Source organism: Dromiciops gliroides, chromosome 3 (assembly GCF_019393635.1).
Source record: "Dromiciops gliroides isolate mDroGli1 chromosome 3, mDroGli1.pri, whole genome shotgun sequence".
Lineage (NCBI taxonomy): Eukaryota > Metazoa > Chordata > Mammalia > Microbiotheria > Microbiotheriidae > Dromiciops > Dromiciops gliroides.
The window spans coordinates 512,235,056-512,252,949 of NC_057863.1; the positions used below are offsets into that span (position 1 = coordinate 512,235,056).

At 38.5% G+C, this 17,894-nt stretch overlaps 1 protein-coding gene across 2 annotated transcripts in view; it reads right to left on the reverse strand.

Annotated features, from left to right (window-relative positions):
- The window catches only part of MRE11 (MRE11 homolog, double strand break repair nuclease), a 74,424-nt gene that overhangs the window by 16,359 nt on the left and 40,171 nt on the right, over positions 1-17,894 (reverse strand). For both annotated transcript variants that reach the window (XM_043990645.1, XM_043990644.1), the window contains exons 15-16: positions 13,984-14,203; positions 11,616-11,699 (exon numbers count right to left, since the gene is read on the reverse strand). In XM_043990645.1, coding sequence (XP_043846580.1) covers positions 11,616-11,699; positions 13,984-14,203 — 304 coding nt within the window. The remainder of the gene's footprint in view (positions 1-11,615; positions 11,700-13,983; positions 14,204-17,894) is intronic.

Consider the following 17,894-nt stretch of genomic DNA (forward strand, 5'->3'; position numbering starts at 1 on the left):
AGATAACTCCAGAGGTCAGGATCATCATTCCTAAAAAATAATCCTCCTGAACTCTCAGGAATGACAAGCATTCAAGATTTCCCCACCCTACCCCCAAAAGTAACTTTCCATTTTCAGTTGCTCACCCCATCTATGTTCCATAAAAGCTTTTGCCTTCCTTCTGTTATGGGAGGAAAATTTTTGAGCCCTCCTCCCCAGGGGTAAAGTCTTTGACTTAGCCCTCAGTCACTCTCTCTACGGCCAAATAAAAGACCATTTAAATCCTACTGGACTGTGTGCATGAGTGTAATTCTTTACAGAGGAATACCTAAGGACCCACACTACCTTTTCTCCCCATGACATTTCTGGCGCCCAACGTGGAGCATGAGATCTTCCTCTTTCCTTCTCACCACAGCACCCTGAGACAAGAACTCCTTTTTCTTTATTATCTCTCTCCTGCCTGAATCTATCTATCCCTTGCCAGCATTCGCAGAGAGGTAGAGGTGGTGGCCAGCTTTTCCAAAGGATGGGCAGTAGCATCTCCCTCACAAAAAAATCTGCCTAACATGTGAACCACACTCAGACCCTCAGATCTGATATCTCCTTGGACAGGCTGATATTTGGGTAAAGGTTTAAACAGCCTTATGCCCATAAGTTAAAGAGGGAGTGTTCTGAAGGATTCCCCTTTAGAGTACATCATGAACAACTGGGCTAAATTCAACCTTACAAACTTGAAAAAGAAGGGGGTAAAGAAGTTTGTAGGAATATACTGGCAAGTTAACGTTATTTTTAAAAAGGGATTTTCAAAACTTCATAGCACATATCTAATTACATTGCTAGCATGTATATCTTTGTCTCTTCTCAAACACTTGCTAATCTCATCACATATTGGTCTAAAAAAAAGATCAAACTGATTTAAGATATAATCTTGAAAGCTGGAGGATAAAAGCTAGTTTTAAATTCTGGAACTAGAAAAATAAGGAAGCAGCATGAGTGTCAGAGAATATATGTGTGTGTATGTGTACTGATATCTCTTGGACCAAGATTTGAGGAACCTACATCACCTCTAACATAATTCACCTTGCATTTTATTAACCAAACAGAGTTGAGTAGGCACCCCTCAGGAACAAATCCTCTTTGAAGGACATATAAACTGTGATCCCACAGCCATTAGGGGTCTTTGATCTAAGAGAGATGGCCAAATGATCATTCTTTTATTAATAAACTAGTGGCCTTATTAATAAAATTAAGTTACCCAGAAACTTTGTCTCCCAACTTTTAATCATCACAATACACACACACATATGCACATACACATATACACATGTACATACACACATATGAACACATTTTATGATGGCAACCAACTAGAAAATTAGGGTAATGATCAAAATAAAATATTACTAGGCTGTAAGAAGTAACAAAATGGGCAATTTCAAAGAAACCTGGGAAAACTTGTAGGCACTAAAGAAGAATGAATTGAGCAGAACCAGGAAAACAATTTATACTAAAACAACAACAATGTAAAAATGAACAACTTTGCAATGACCAACTATGACTACAGAGCACCGATGATGAAAGATTTTCACACAGGGCCACCGTGGGTTTTTTTGGTTGACTACTGCATATTTGTTACAAGAGGTTTTCCCCCGCTCAGGGACAAAGGGGTGTATGGGAAAATGAAAAAACAAATTTTTGTTAATTAAAAAAAAATTTTTTTAAGTACTACTTTAAAATCATTTTCTAGCAGTTTCATACAAATATGATTTGCCCCTTCACCTAAATTAAAAGCCAATCTTCTACTTCTTTTGACAAAGGCAAAAAAGCAAAGGTAACAAAAGAGAGTCAGAGAAGAAAAGAGCAGAGTAGGCTGAAAAAAAGAAAGGAAATTGGTAAAAGTATAATTCTGCATTACTAACACAAAAGACCATTTCCATGAAAATGCAAGACAATTTGCTTCAGGAGTTTTCTCTTTTCCTTTCCACAGTTCTAAGAACACTTCTTTTTTGTTTGCTAACTCACTATCCCCTTCAGGGTAGCTTCAATAGAAAAATAGCAATTTACTAAAAATTTCCTTATTTGACCCATACCACTTATTTCCTCACTTAGAGCACAAATTTCAGAAGTTATGCTTTTAAAGTTGGTTTATCCTTTGCTTAAGGCAAGAATGCACTTAGCATACCACAGCTATAGTTGCAAAGAAATCTAAAATTCACTAAACTTAATTCTGAAATGAATGCTTATCTAATTAAAACTCATTTTTCAAAGAGCTATCATCTAGTATCAAAGGGAATAAGTTAAATTATCAATACCACTAAATTTAATCATATGGATGAAAAGGAAAAGACAAAAGCTAAAAATTAATGAAACATTAATTTTCATAATTACCACAAAAACTATCAACAAACCTAAAACATTTTGCCTGATATTGAACTCAATGAAGATCAAATTCCATATTAAGTTGCTTTAGCTACATAGCCTCTTCCCAAAAGAATGTTGCTTTTCTTTTTAATGATTAGCTGTGCCAATTTGTGACACTTTTTGTGACACTGTAATTAGTCTCTTGGCTCTGTATATTATCTATGATAAATACAACCCTAGTTTACATTATAACTTGGTGACATGGCTATATTCACTAAGGAGTTTCTCTGAAAATTTCATTGGCATACTAGTCAGAATCTGAAATGATTCAACAAGAGAATATGAGCAATACTGTTAATATCTTAAAAGGTACAAAGGACATGGCAAAATTACAAATGTAAAAATCAGAGATCATGTAGGGTTGTGTTCATTTTAAGATTTAGAAAACTGAGGCCAAGATTAAGTTAAATGACTTGACCAAGATCACACAAATGAGTTAGTAACAGAATTGCGATTAGAATCTGGGCCACCTAATTCCTAATGCAGGGGCAGCTGGGTGGCACAGTAGATAGAGCACTGGCCCTGGATTCAGGAGGACCTGAGTTCAAATCCAGCCTGGGACACTTAACACTTACTAGCTGTGTGACCCTGGGCAAGACACTTAACCCCAACTGCCTCACACCAAAAAAAAAAAAAATTCCTAATGCAATTCACCATGGGTGAGTTTCCAAATTCAGGAAATATCAATCATTATCAATAATGTTAATTGCAAATATATTTTCACCTATTGTTAAAAATACCAACCTATCCTACTAATTTACATTTTAATGAGGCTGAACAAATTAATGGTATCAAATGAATTTCATGTTGCATAGTATCTTTAATAAACAATGTTATTACTATTCTATTTATTCAATCTGACAACAAATCACAGAATCATAATTGAAAGGGACTTCAGTGACCAAGTAGTCCACATTTTTAAAAGGTCCTTACTAAAACATAATAAATAAGTGGTCATCCAGCCTCTCTCCTTGAAGATCTCTGATGAGGGGGAACCATAGCTCATTCCACTTTTGGACAATTCTTATTGTTAGCATGTGTTTCCTAATATCAAACCTAAAAGTAGAGTTGATAGCATGAAAAACTTCACTTTCATAGGCAAAGTATGAGGGGGAAATCAAAATATGACACATGATTCCTGACTTCAAGGAGCTCACAATCCATAGGCACTTTCAGTAATGGTTATGAATTATAATGAGCCATTAACACTAACTTGTCCAGGGCCTTCTACTCTCCCCAAAAAATTACTATACTAATTAGCCGCCAGCCCTCATACGTGTGACTTAATCTCTTTGAAATTTAGTTTCCTCATTTGTAAAATGGGGCAAACACCACTGCAATCAATTGGCTTGGACCTTACTGAACAAGTACAATACCCTGAACACATCTGTCTATATGCTTATTTGATATACTGCAGGTTAAGGTCAGGCTCTGTGACGTAAAATAATTATGTGATACTTAAAATTACCTACATAAAAGAAACAACTAAGAACTAAAAACACAAAGAAAATAACTACAGCAGAGACGGACAATTTATAGCACAGAGTCTAACGAGTCTATTATAGTATTGAAGAATTTAGAGCTTAAGGCATGCTAGAGATGATCTAGTCTGATTCCTTCCTTTTATAATTGAGGAAACACATGCCCAGGGAGTGGAATTAGACTGCTCAAGATCCCACAGGTAAAGAATTGACAGAGTATGGATCCAAACCCACATCCTAACCTTGACTCAGTGGACCTCTTTTTACTACCTACTCCCCAGCCCTTTCTTTTCTTTTTTCTCCTTGAAAAGAAAATGCTGAGGCTTGCCAATAACACGGAATGGCTTCCCAAATGATTGTGCAACTATAACCATTGTCTCCAGTCACCAATGACCTCTTGATTGCCAAATCCAAAGGGCCATTTCCTCAATCTTCGTCCTCCTCATCCTCTCTGTGGCATCTAACAATGGTGACCATCTCCTCCTAAATATCTTCTTCTCTCCAATTTTTGTGGCACTAATCTCTTTCAGTTTTCCTCGTCTTTGTCACTCCTCCATCTCCTTTTCTGGGTTATTATCCATCTCATAGCCCCTAACTATGGGTATATACCCAAGCTCTATCATCAGCCTTAATTTTGCTCTCTAAGCTCACTTGGTAACCTTGTTAGTTTCCATGGCTTTGATTACTGAATCTATGCATATGCTTCTCAAACTTGAAGAGAGAGGCAGCTAAGTGGTACAGCAGATAAAAGTACTGGGTCTGAAGTCAGGAAGCCCTGAGTCCAAATCCAGTCCCAGATACTTACTAACTGTATGACCCTGGGCCAGTCACTTAACCTGTTTGCCTCAGTTTCCTCAACTGTAAAATGAGGTTCATAACAGCCCCTACCTTGTAGGGTTGTTATAAGGATGAAATGAGAATATTTGTAAAAGTGCTTAGCACTGTACCTACCAAGCAAATAGCATCTGCTATATAAATGCTTATTCCCCTTAAGACACAGCTTTGTTCACCCTCTTTCCTAAGCTCTACCTCATATGGTTATTAGACTGCTTAGTTGCCATTTTTAACTAGATATACCACAGATGCCTTAAATTAATAACGTCCAAAACAAAATTCATTATTCTTTCCCAAAAATCTCCCCCTTTTGCATACTTTCCCATTTCTGTAAAGGATACCATCATCCTTCCAGTCATCCAGGTTCACAACCTTAATGCCATCCTTAACTCCTCACTCTCATTCACCTCACATATCCAAACAACTGATAGATCTTGTCAGTTCTACTCCCACAACACCTTTTACATCTTTTCTGTTCTTTCCACCCACATAGTCACTATTCAGGTTGAGGCTCTCAAAATTTCCTGCCTGGACTGTGGCAAGAGCCTCCTTACTGGCCTTACTACTTCAAGTCTCTCCCCACTCCAATCATTCCAATGCAAAGCTACAAAAGTGATTTCCCTTAAATAGTGGTCTGAATATGTCACCTACTACTCAAAAAGCCATTGATCACTCCCCTATTATATCTATGATTAAATATAAGCCCCTTTATTTAGCATTTAAAGTTCTTTGCAGTGGAAAAGCAGTAAGCTCTCAAACTCACAACACGATCACTCCAAAAAACCTCCGAAAAATGCCATAGGACAATTCCTGGAGCAGCAAAATCCACAGAAGAACATACTAAGATCATTTTCCAACTAAAGACGGATTAGGTCAGAATGAGGGAGCTGCTGTGCTGAGACAGGAATGGAGCCTAACCGCACAGTCATGCTGATACAAATCCAGTCCCAGGAAGGCCTCACCAGAGAAAAAGACCCCCAGAGCCTCTGAATCAGCTGCAGAGCCAGTATCATCTGGAACTAAGCTCATTATCTGGTGAGAGGTCTGAGTGATTAGCGGGGGGGGGGGGGGGACTGCTGGGGTCTCTGCTTGTACTGAGGCAGAACTTGGGTTTTTCACCCCTGCTGGGAACCAGGAGATAGGCTTGAGTGGTGGTGGCCCAGGTGGGGGAGGGGAGCAGGCTCATTGGAACTAACAACCACAGCACACAAAGTTTTGCTGTCTGGTTAATTAGCAAGTTGGCCTATCTATGGACCAGACAACAGACCAGGCAAGTGAAGAACCTGCCCCTCCTTAAATCATACCACTTGGGACCCCCTAAAGCTTGGGACAGTGCAGCCTGGAAACAGTGCCCCACTTTAAGGAGCTAAAAGTCAAGTAAAAGAAAGGCAAAATGAGAAGACAGAGAAAGGTGAGGCTCATAGAAAGTTTCTTTAGTGACAAGGAAGATCGAGGTGCACCCTCAGAAGAGGATAGCAACATCAAGGCTCCTACATCCAAAGCTTCCAAGAAAAATATGGATTGGTCTCAGGCCATAGAGACACTCAAAAAGGACTTTGAAGGTAAAGTCAGAGAGGTAGAGGAAAAAATAGAAAGAGAAATGGGGATAATGCAGGAAAGACATGAGAAAAAAGTCAAAAGCTCAAAAAGCCAAATGGAAAAGTTCTTTGACAAAAATAATTGCCTAAGAATTAGCATTGAACAAATGGAAGCTAGTGAGAAGCTTTATGAGAAACCAAGACACAATAAAGCAAATCCAAATGAATTTTTTTAAAAAAGAGGGCAATGTGAAATATCTTCTTGGAAAAACTGCTGACATGGAAAATAGATCCAGGAGAGATAATTTGAAAATTATTGGACTACCTGAAAACCATGATCAAGGAAAGAACTTAGACATCATCTTCCAAGACATTGTCAGGGAAAATTGTCCTGATATTCTAGAAGCAGAAGGTAAAATAGAAATTGAAATAATCAGGGCAGTTAGGGGGCGCAGTGAATAGAGCACCGGCCCTGGAGTCAGGAGGACCTGAGTTCAAATCCAGCCTCAGATACTTGACACTTACTAGCTGTGTGACCCTGGGCAAGTCACTTAACCCCAATTGCCACACACATACACACACACACACACACACACACACACACACACACATACACACACACACAAGAAATTGAAATAATCCACTAATCACCTCCTGAAAGAATTCCCAAAAGAAAAACTCCCAGGATTATGGCCAAATTCCAGAGCTCCCAGGTCAAAGAGAAAATATTGAAAGCTGCCAAAAAAGAAAGAATTCAAGTACTGTAGAGCCACAGTCAGGATAGCACAAAATCTAGTAGCTTCTACATTAAAGGATTAAAGGACATGGAATATGATATTCCAGAAGGCAAAGGAATTTGGATTACACAACCAAGAATCACATACCCAGAAAAAGTGATCATAATCTTTCAGAGGAAAAAATGGGACTTTAATGAAAAAGAGGACTTTCAGGTATTCATGATGAAAAGACCTGAACTGACTGGCAAATTTGACTTTCAAATACAAGACCCTAGAGAACCATAAAAAGGTAAACAGGAAAAAGAAATTAAGAGGGATGTTAAAAGGTTAAACTGTTTACATTCCTACATGGGAAGATGATACATCTAACTCATAAGAACTTTCTCACTATATTAGGGCAGATGATAGAAATAAATTTAGACAGAGGGTACAGGTGGGAATTGATTCTGAAGGGATGATATCTGCAAATTATTTTTTATCTCTCTTTGTGGGATAGTTGGAGTTGGGTGACATGCCTGGAGTCGTACATTGGGTGAGTGTCTTGTGTCTGAGGTCAGATTGAGGCTGGGATCCTCCTGGGTCTAGGTGGGTGCTTTGTCTGCTGTTGTCACCTAGCTGCCCCATGATGACATCTTTAGGGTAAAATTGAGAGGTGAGAGGAATATACTGGGGGAGGGGAAAGAGGAGAGGCAGCATGGGGTGAAATCCCACATGAAAGAAACAGGAAAGGGCTTATGGAGTGGGGTAAGAGATAGGGGAAGAACAGGGCATTAAATGAATTTTACATTCATCAGAATAGGCTCAAAGACCTTAATCTCATCAGAGTTGACTCAAGGAGTGATTAACACACACACACACACACACACACACACATACCCAATTGGGTGGAGCAATCTCTCTAACCCTGCAGGAAAATAGGAAGGGAAGGGGATAAAGAAGGAGGGGCAAAAGAAGTGAAGGCAGACTGGGAGAGGGGGCAGTCAGAAGCAAATCCCTTTTGAAGAGGGATAGGGTGAAGAAGATAGATAATAGAGTAAATATTGTGGGGAAAGGAATAGGATGGAGGGAAACAGTTAACAACAGTAATTGTGAAAAGGAGGAAAAATTGTACAAAAAATATTTATAGCAACTCTTTGTGCTGGCTAAGAACTGGAAATCAAAGGAATGTCCATCAATTGGGAATGACTGAAGAAGCTGTGGTATATGATTGTAATAGAATATTATTGTGCTATAAGAAATGACAACCATGATGAATTCAGAAAAACCTGGAAAGACTCATATGTGAAGTGAGCAGAACCGGGAGGACATTGTACACAGTGACAGCAGTATTGTTCTATGAGCAATTATGAATGATTTAACTACTCTCAGTAATACAATAATCCAAGACAATCCCAAAGGACTAATGATGAAGCATACTATCCACTCCCAGAGAAAGAACGGATATTGACTGAACAGACTTAAAAAAAAAAAAAAGAGCACTTGTAGATTGTACATATATAACCTATGTCAGATTTGTTGCTGTTTTGTGGAGGGGGGAGGAAAGGGAGGGAGAAAAATTTGAAACTCTAAATCTTATGAAAATGAATGTTGAAAACTACATTCACATGTAACTGGAAAAAATAAAATAAATATTTATTACAAAAAAAAAGTTCTTTGCAGCTTGGTCAATCAATACATAATCATTTATTAAGCATCTTACACATCAGCACTGTGCTAAATCTTAGGAATACAAAAACAATAAACAACACCAACCTATGAGAAGCCATCTGATCTTTCCAAACTTACTGCACATTACTCTCCTCCACAAACTCTATAGTCTAGATAAACTAGTCACTTTAATTTTCCTCACAAAATACTCTATTTTTCTATTTTCCATGACTTTGCACTAGCTGCTACCCATGCCTGAAATTCCTACCTCCTCATTCCCATATCTTAAAACATCTAGTTTTCTTTTGCATTTCAGAAATAAGGGAAACAAATTCACTGTTCAGAAGTGGGCCATGACAATATAACCAAAATAATACTACTTAAATTAATTTTTATATTTCATGATACAGCAATTGAATTACCCAAGAGAAACTTTTTAGGACTAGACAAAATAATAAAATTCTTCTAGAAGAATAAAAGGTCTAGAATCTCAAGGAAAATAATGAGAAAAAAAGAATGAATACATGAGCCATAGTATTACCAGACTTAAAATCATAAAAGTAATAGTTACCAAAACTATTTGGTACTGATTAAAAAACAGAAAAATGAATCAGTGGAATATATATCACCAAGTTCCATTATCCAAGAAATGAGTGGTCAAAAAATATGAAAGAAGTTCTCAAAAGAAATGCAAATTGTAAATAACCACATAAAAATATGTTCTACAATACTAATAGTAAGAATGATTAAAATTAAGCTACATTTAAGCTACATTTAAGTTTCACCTCCCACCAAGTAAACTGGCAAAGATTATAAAAAATGAGAGTGGTTAATATTAGAGGAATACAAAAACACTAATACACTGATGGCAGACTGGAGAGTTCATCTACCTGCTCTGGATGTCAATTTCGCATGATCTGACTGGGCATATGTCCCAAGTAAGTTGTAGGCATTAAAATTAGCCTTGGGCTCCCCAAGCGGAGCTTCCCCTCCCCTGCAGCTGAAGCGGAGGTGGGGGGCCCTCTGAGCTAGGCTAAACTGTGCAGACCAAAAACCCCAAGCCACAGATGTGGTGCAGAAAGGCCCATGAAAACCGTCAGGGACGCCAGGGTTTGCTTTGCCCAGCCCCCAGCTCCGCACAGGGAGTACAGGGTTCAGCTGGCCCTGGGGGCGGCCTGCCCCAAGTTTCACCTGAGAAAGAAAGTTAATAAAAAGGGATGCTAGAGATGCTTTGGGAGGGGAGCAGATAGACAGAGGAAGGAGGGATGAAGTAAAGCACTTAGGGGTTCATAGCTATGGTAGTGAGAGAAGTTAAAGAGTGAAGCAGGGGGCTATTCAGTGGAGGCTTTTCAAGGGGGGACACCAGGACTAGGAGAAGCAAAGGAGATCAGTGAGAGAAGAGATACAGGGGGTTTCTCAACAAGATGGATAGAAAGAAGTCACTGGAGGATGGAGGAAGAGAACGCTATGGCTGACAGAAACTGAGAAAGAGCTAGCAAGAAGGTAGAGACACTAAGGGAGGTAGAAAGACAGAGGAAGGAGAGGGGAGAGAAGAAGCGCTTGGGGGTCGTTTTAAGGAGGCATGACTGCAAGCCATAGCGGCCAGCATACCCTTAGGCTAGAGGTGGCAGAAAGTTTAAAGGCTGACAGGTTGTATCTTATTTTTGTTTCTACATTTAACTCTAAATTTATTCACCTAAATAAACCCCATATTTGCTTTCATTTAAAAAAGCATTTTAATCCTCTTTTGCTTATCAATTTGGGAGGAGCAAGTATGGGGGAATTTTATAAACAGCCCATATTAAATTAATAGCAGTCAGATAGCCATCCACAGATTAGGCCCCCCAGTTAGATTATGGCCCAAGTCAGTTAAAAATATTCTCACAAAGTCAAAGACAGAAACAACAGTCTAATATACACCAAAATACTCATATTCTTTGTGGTAGCAAAGAACTAGAAAGAAAAGAGATACCCACTGACTGTGGAATGATTGAAAAAAACTATGATATTTGAAAGTAATGAAATAATTTTGTGCAATTAGAAATGTCAAGTATGAGGAATTCACAGAAACATCCAAAGACTTGGGTGACAGTGATGTAAAGCAACATAAGCAGAATGAAGAGAAAAATATACCTAATAACTATAATGATGAAAATGAAAAACTAACTAAAATAAAGTCAAATTGAATAACAAAAACAAATAAAGGTCCCAGAGAACAGAAATCATACATCCCTTACCTCACAACAGAGAGAGATTATAGGACAAAACACTGTAAACATACTTATTATCACTATAACAGTTATTTTTGCTAATCACAAGGAAGAGTTCAATTGTGGTGAAATGACTGTAATAAAAAGACAAAATAAAACATACTTTTAAGTAATATATTTTTGTTTTTTCGGTTTTTTTGGTGAGACAATTGGGGTTAAGTGACTTGTCCAGGGTCACACAGCTAGTAAGTGTCAAGTGTCTGAAGCTGGATTTGAACTCAGGTCCTCCTGAATCCAGGGCCAGTGCTCTATCCACTGTGCCACCTAGCTGCCCCTAAGTAATATATTTTTAAAAATAAAAGCACATCTTTTTAACACCAATATCCTTCCAGCGACATTAAATGCCAATGAGTCATGCAATACTACAGTTTGTGGAAAAATGACAGAGAGACACATGGTTGGTACAAGCAGCCTGCAAAATAAGTAGAAATGTAGAATTATGTAGGGGAAATGGTATGAAGAATGCCATCAAAGAACAATAAAACTGGGGGGAAAGATAAGACTAGTTACATAACAAGAGCAAGAGACAACCATAAAGAGTTCTCATGCTCCAAAATCCCAGCACTGACTAAAGCACTCAAGAAAAGGATTAAAAAAAAAAGAAGTAAAGGCTACAAACGTATTTTTTTTTCTCTAACAGGGATCTCCAGTTTGTCTCCCTTCAATCATCACCTAATTGACAGATAAACATTTGCATTCTATACATACCATCAATGATAGACATGTTTTTTGTTGGTGAAGATGAAAAGGCTTTAGAACCCCGGCTTCGAACAGATGTCTCCTGAGTGCTTCCTATAAAAAAAAGCACAGTTGGTGTTCAGTACCTTTTCCGGTTGTGAGAGATAGCAAAATCAGGATCAAACAAAAGGATGGAAATGAGAAAGGTTAATGTCATGTGCACAGAAAAGCACAAGAGCCATATATATTACGGAGTTTGGGGAGCTGTTGTTGCTATGGTTGAGTTGTTTCAGTCATGTCTGACTCTTCATGATCCCATTTGGGGTTTTCTTGGCAAAGATACTGGAGTGATTTTGCCATTTCCTTCTCCTGCTCATTTTACAGATAAGGAACTAAGGCAAACAGGATTAAATTACTTGCCCAAGGTCACACAACTAGTAAATGTCTAAGGCCATACATGAACTCAGGAAGCAAGCCCTCCGCACCACCTAGCTGCCCTATGGGAAACTGAGTAATGGGTAATAAATTAAAAAATTAAGTTGAAGCCAGACTATAAGAGGCTATACAGAATAAAAAAAGCAAAGCAGAGGAGCTAATAATTGACTCTAGAAACAACAGTGAGCTACTGGAATTTACTGAGTAAGGGAGTATATGACAGTCATACCTGTACTTTAGAAAACCACTTTGGCATCTTTGTAAAGGAAAGATTAGAAAAAATAGAGATTTCCTAATAGGAAGTTATTACAATGGTCCAGATAAGAAATGATGAAGGCCTGAACAAGAATGGTAGTCATTTGAGTGGAGAAAAGGCAATGGAAGGGGGCAGCTAGATGGTGTAGTGAATAGAGCACCAGCCCTGGAGTCAGGAGTACCTGAGTTCAAATCCAATCTCAGACACTTAACACTTACTAGCTGTGTGACCCTGGGCAAGTCACTTAACCCCAATTGCCTCACTAAAAAAAAAAAAAGGCAATGGAAGGAAGAGAGGCTATGGAAGGAGAACTGATAAGACTTTTTTTTACAACTGATTAAATATGGAAGGTGAGAGGAAAAGATGAGTTGAGTATGATTCTGAGGTTTTGAACTTGGATGACCAGAAGGATGGTGTACAACAGAAATAGGGAAATTGAGGGCAGCTAGGTGGCACAGTGGATAAAGCACCGGCCCTAGATTCAGGAGGACCTAAGTTCAAATCCAGCCTCAGACACTTGACACTTACTAGCTGTGTGATCCTGGGCAAGTCACTTAACCCTCATTGCCATGATAAAAAACAAATAAACAAATGAAAAAAGAAATAGGGAAATTTAGAAAAGGCATGGGTTTGGGGAGGAAGATAAGTGCTATTTCTGAGAACATGCCAAATGACTGATTTTAACATGGAGTAGAGTTAGGTATGACATACCAGTTGTCAAGCATCTGAAAGGCTATCATATGGCAGAAGAAGTATAAGTTATTCTGCTTTGAACAATGAGTCAAAATTCTAGAGACATTTGACTAGAGATTTGCATAAGGAAAAACTGCCTAACAATTGCAGCTATCTAAAAGGAATGGGCTGCTCTTTATCCACATCACAATCCTACATCCCTTCAACTGCTCAATTTTTCCCCAAACCACCACCCTTGAACTAGTTACATTCTTCTCCCTTTCCCATCTCAACCCCTTGATGAACCAGTTCAACTCGACAATGTCCTTTTCTCAAGTCCCCTTATCATTTTGTTAATCTCACCCTTCTAAGAACTGGATTATTCCCTCTATCCCCTGCCTTCACTCCAAACATGTGCTGCTGAATGAACCTAAAGAATATCATGGGGAAGCTAGGTGGCGCAGTGGATAAAGCACCGGTCCTGGATTCGGGAGTACCTGAGTTCAAATCCGGCCTCAGACACTTGACACTTACTAGCTGTATGACCCTGGGCAAGTCACTTAACCCTCACTGCCCTGCATTTAAAAAAACCAAAAAACCAACAAAAAAAGAATACCGTGAAATCACACTGACTGGGTCAACTACAAATTTATGTTATAACCTCAAGTAGACCCTCACTTACACAAAGGGAATCATCACCTATCTGCATTTGACACTATTTACCCCTCCTATCTTCCTAAACTCACTCCCACCCCTTGGCTTTTCATTTTAATCTATGAGCAAGCCCTTGTTAGTTAAAATGTCCCTTCATAAAAGGTCCCTTGCTTTTCTGTCTGATTCTTTTGTCAAAATTCTTCTGTGTCCAGTAAGCACCATTAAGGTTCCAACAGATTTGAAAAGAACTTTATAAAAGATTTTACGTTAATAATAAAGTTCTGAACTGAACTTTATCTATTGCAATAATGTACACTATATTTCCCAGTCTGTCAACAACCACTACCTATTTTGTGAAAAAAAATCATATAAGGTACTAACCTCTTCCTCTGCGAGCACCCCCTCTTGCTGCTGAATTCTGTCCTCTTCCACCTCTTCGACCTCTCCCTCGGCCTCTTCCTTTATTGGATGTTGCTGAAATGCTTTCATCTGAATCATTGGCCATTTGTTCTGCCATATCTATGCTTGCAAGGTCATCGACACTAAATTCTGAAGATAAATCTTCTGACTGGGCTCTGTGGGCTCTGGCCCTGTTCATTGCCTTGGAGAAATGACATAAAGCAGTTACTATTGACCATAAAATTCAACAACCTAAAAATACATGGTTGAAATGCACTGAGATATCCAGGGCTGGTGCTTTGTCCACTGTGCCATCTAGCTAATCCATGATGACATTTTTAAAATAGGGTTACAGTGTAGGAGGAATAGACTGGGGAAAGAGGAAAGGGAGAGATAGTCTGGGGAGAGGTAGTTCACATGAAGGAAACAAAAAAAAAAGCTTATAGAGGGGAGGGGAAGAGGGGGAAGGAGTGGGGGAGTGAGTGAACCTTAATATCATCAGAATTGGCTCAAAGAGGGAATAATATACATACTCAACTAGTTATAGTAATATACTTTTGCCCTGAGGGAGGGGAGGGAGATAAGAGGAAGGGGAGAGAAGAGGGGGAGGAGGGAAGGGCATATTGGGGGAGAGAGCAGTAAAAAGCAAAACACTTTTGAGTAAGGTGAAGCTATTCTGCATTACTGCACAAATATGACATATTGAATTGCTTGATTTCATAGAGTGGGTTGAAGAGGGAGGGAGGGAGGAAGACAAATTTACAACACAGAATTAGCTCAAAGACCTTAATCTCATCAGAGTGGGCTCAAGGAGGGAATAACATCCACACCCAATTGGAAGGAATAATCTATTTAACACTACAGGAAAGTAGGAGGGGAAGAGGATAAGAAGAGAAGGGTGGAAAAAAAAGAGTGGGGGAGGGGAGAGTCAGAAGTAAATCACTTTTGAGGAGGAATAGGGTAAAAGAAGATAGAAAATAGAGTAAATATCATTGGAAGGGAATAGGATGAAGTGAAATAGTTATGCTGATTGATTATAATGGCAAAACGTATGGTACCTGCTTTGCTGGACTAATATGAAGAAAATTCTTTGTCAAATTTAAGGTACTATATACAGGTTATGATGAACAGGATACTACCAGAAAAACCTGGAAAGACCTAAATAAACTGAAGCAGAGTGAAATGTACTGTATACAAAAAAACAGCAACAGTGTAAAATAATCTACTGGGAAGCATGTGGTTATTTTCAGCAAGGCAATGATCCAATATAACCCTGAAGGACTTATGAAAATTGCAATCCATCTACAGAGAAAGAACTGATAATATCTGGAAACAGATGGAAACAAATTTTTTTAATTATTTTTTTGTTTTTGACAATTCCTTAATCTGAAGTTTTGGGTGTGGGAATGTTTTCCATGACTACTCATGTATAACTTATTTTGAATTGCTTGAGTTCTTGTGGGTGGGGGGTGGGAATGGAAGAGAAGTTGGAACACAAAGTTTTTAAAAATTGATGTCAAAATTTGTTTTTACATATATTTTGGAAAATAAAATTCTATAAAGAAATGCACTGAGATACTCAGACAAGTAATATTATAATTATACTACCCACAATATAATTTTAAACCAAATATTATTTTTGTTCCATACTTTTGATGTCAGGGAAAAGAAAAAACAAAGTCAATATCCTTAATTAGTCTGCTCAATTTTATCTTTGGTTTTCAGCCTTTTCATAAAATTCACCAGAAAAAAAAATTTCTAGACAAAATTTTCGAAAGAGTTCATTTAGTCTAAATGTGATTAACTCCAATGATAGAAAATGCATGCTCATATAATTATGTGAACAATGTATATTTCAGTAATTTTAAAGAGATGAAAAAAGTCAGTCTTTCAACTAGCATTTATTAAGTACCTATTACATGACAGGCACTGTGTGGTAAGTACCCTGGATACAAAGAAAGGCACCTGATCTCAAGAAGCTGGTGGTCTACTGGGGGAGACAACATGTAAACAACTAACTACAAACAAGATATAGGTAGAATAAATTAGAGGCTGTCTCAAAGAGAGGGCACTAAAACTAAGAAGGGCTACTAGAATGGGATTCTAGCAGAAGGTGGGACGTTAGCTGAGACTTGCAAGCCAATAAAACTAGGTGGCAGAGGTAAGTATGAAGAAGAATCCTAGCATGTGGGAAAGCCAGTGGAAAAAACTCAGAGTTGGTATGTAGAACAGCAAAGAGATACAAACACAGAAGAAAATGATAACTTGAAAACATTTATACAAGCAAAGTCTCAAAGAAAAATGAACTAAAAAAATATTTCAAAACAAATGAGAGAAAAACTTTGGAAAAGAAGCAAGGGAATAAAGATTTAAAAGGAGGATTAACATTTTTAAAAAGAGGTACAAAACTTTATGGAAGAAAACTCCTTGAAAATTAGAATTGGCCACATGGGAACCAAGATAGTAGAGTAGAAAAAGCAGTTGGCTGAGCTCTCCCAACACTTCTCCCTAAACAACTTTAAAATAATGCCTTATATAGAATTCTGGAGTAGCAGAGCTAACAAACGATCAGAGTGAAACATTTTTTCAGTCCAAGACAACTTAGGAGATCAGAGAGATTTGTGACACAGGGGTGGTGGATGGCCTGGAGCCCATGTATTTGAAACAGCAGTGGTGGGAACAGGAGGTGATAACAGAAGGAACAGCAACTTCAGGACTTCTCAAACCAGAGAATAGCAAGGGGACCTGGCAACTGGTCAGAAAGAGATTACAGGGTATCCCTATGCTAGCACTGAATTTAGGACCATACACTTTTTGGCAACTTCACTGCCTATACCCATTTCTGAGTCATAGCTCAAGGGTGGGAGAACACTTTTATCACTTCTGGCTCCAAAGGATCAGTAATCCCAAGGAAGAGTATCATGTCTGGACCTAAGAGGGGCCCTTAGGAGCAGTATTGATGGCAATCCCAAAGGATCAGAGGGCCTTTCTGGTTAAGGACCAAAGAGCAGACAGAGATGTGAAAAAATAATTACTAATAATGGATTTCTTGGGAGACCCAGAAATCAGTCCTTTCTTCCCACCAGAAAGTCCTGTTCTCCTGGTCTGGGACAAATCCAAGGTAACAAAAGAAATGGAGACGGACTCTTTTGTCTAGCTCAGTGAGGGAATAATGGAATCGAACCACGCCTAGAAAAAGGTCTTTGTCTTGGGCAACTTGAGTGAGGGTCTTCTCCCTAATATCATCTGTAGAGTTCATTTTAATTTAGACCACCCCCAAGTCATGTCAACCAGTGTAATTGAATGATACTAATCAATTAACTTTGATCAATGTATAATGACCTGTCTCTATCAAAAGAGAATAACACCCCTAGCCATGCCAAGAGCTCACTCTTGGCTCTCTCTTGGCTGGCACTTGGATCTCTCTCTTGGCATGTGTTCTTCGCTTGGCCCTCCCTCTAAGGACAGCGTAAGTCTGACAGCCTGAGACCATGAGAAGCTAGGCAGACATGCAGTTAATCCTTTACTGGTATATAATATTAATTAAATAATAAATGCTAACTGCCAAAATTGGTGCAATAGAAATTAATTTTAAAAACACAGTTATAACTTAATTTATAAAACAGAGCAATGACAACACTTCTGCCCAGACCACACTACTTTGGAAGAATCAAAATTTCCAAAATCCCAGAAGTATCTCTGAAAACAGCAGTACAAAAAAAGCCTGAAGCTTGAGAATCTCCCTCAAACCCCCACACAGGGAACAGAGACTAATATTAAAATTCCAAATCAAGAAGTAGGGTAAACAAATGAGCAAACAAAAAAAGAACCTGACCATATCTTAAAATATGGTGTCTAGATTCTTTCTATGATCATGACTCTTAGGTAGTCCA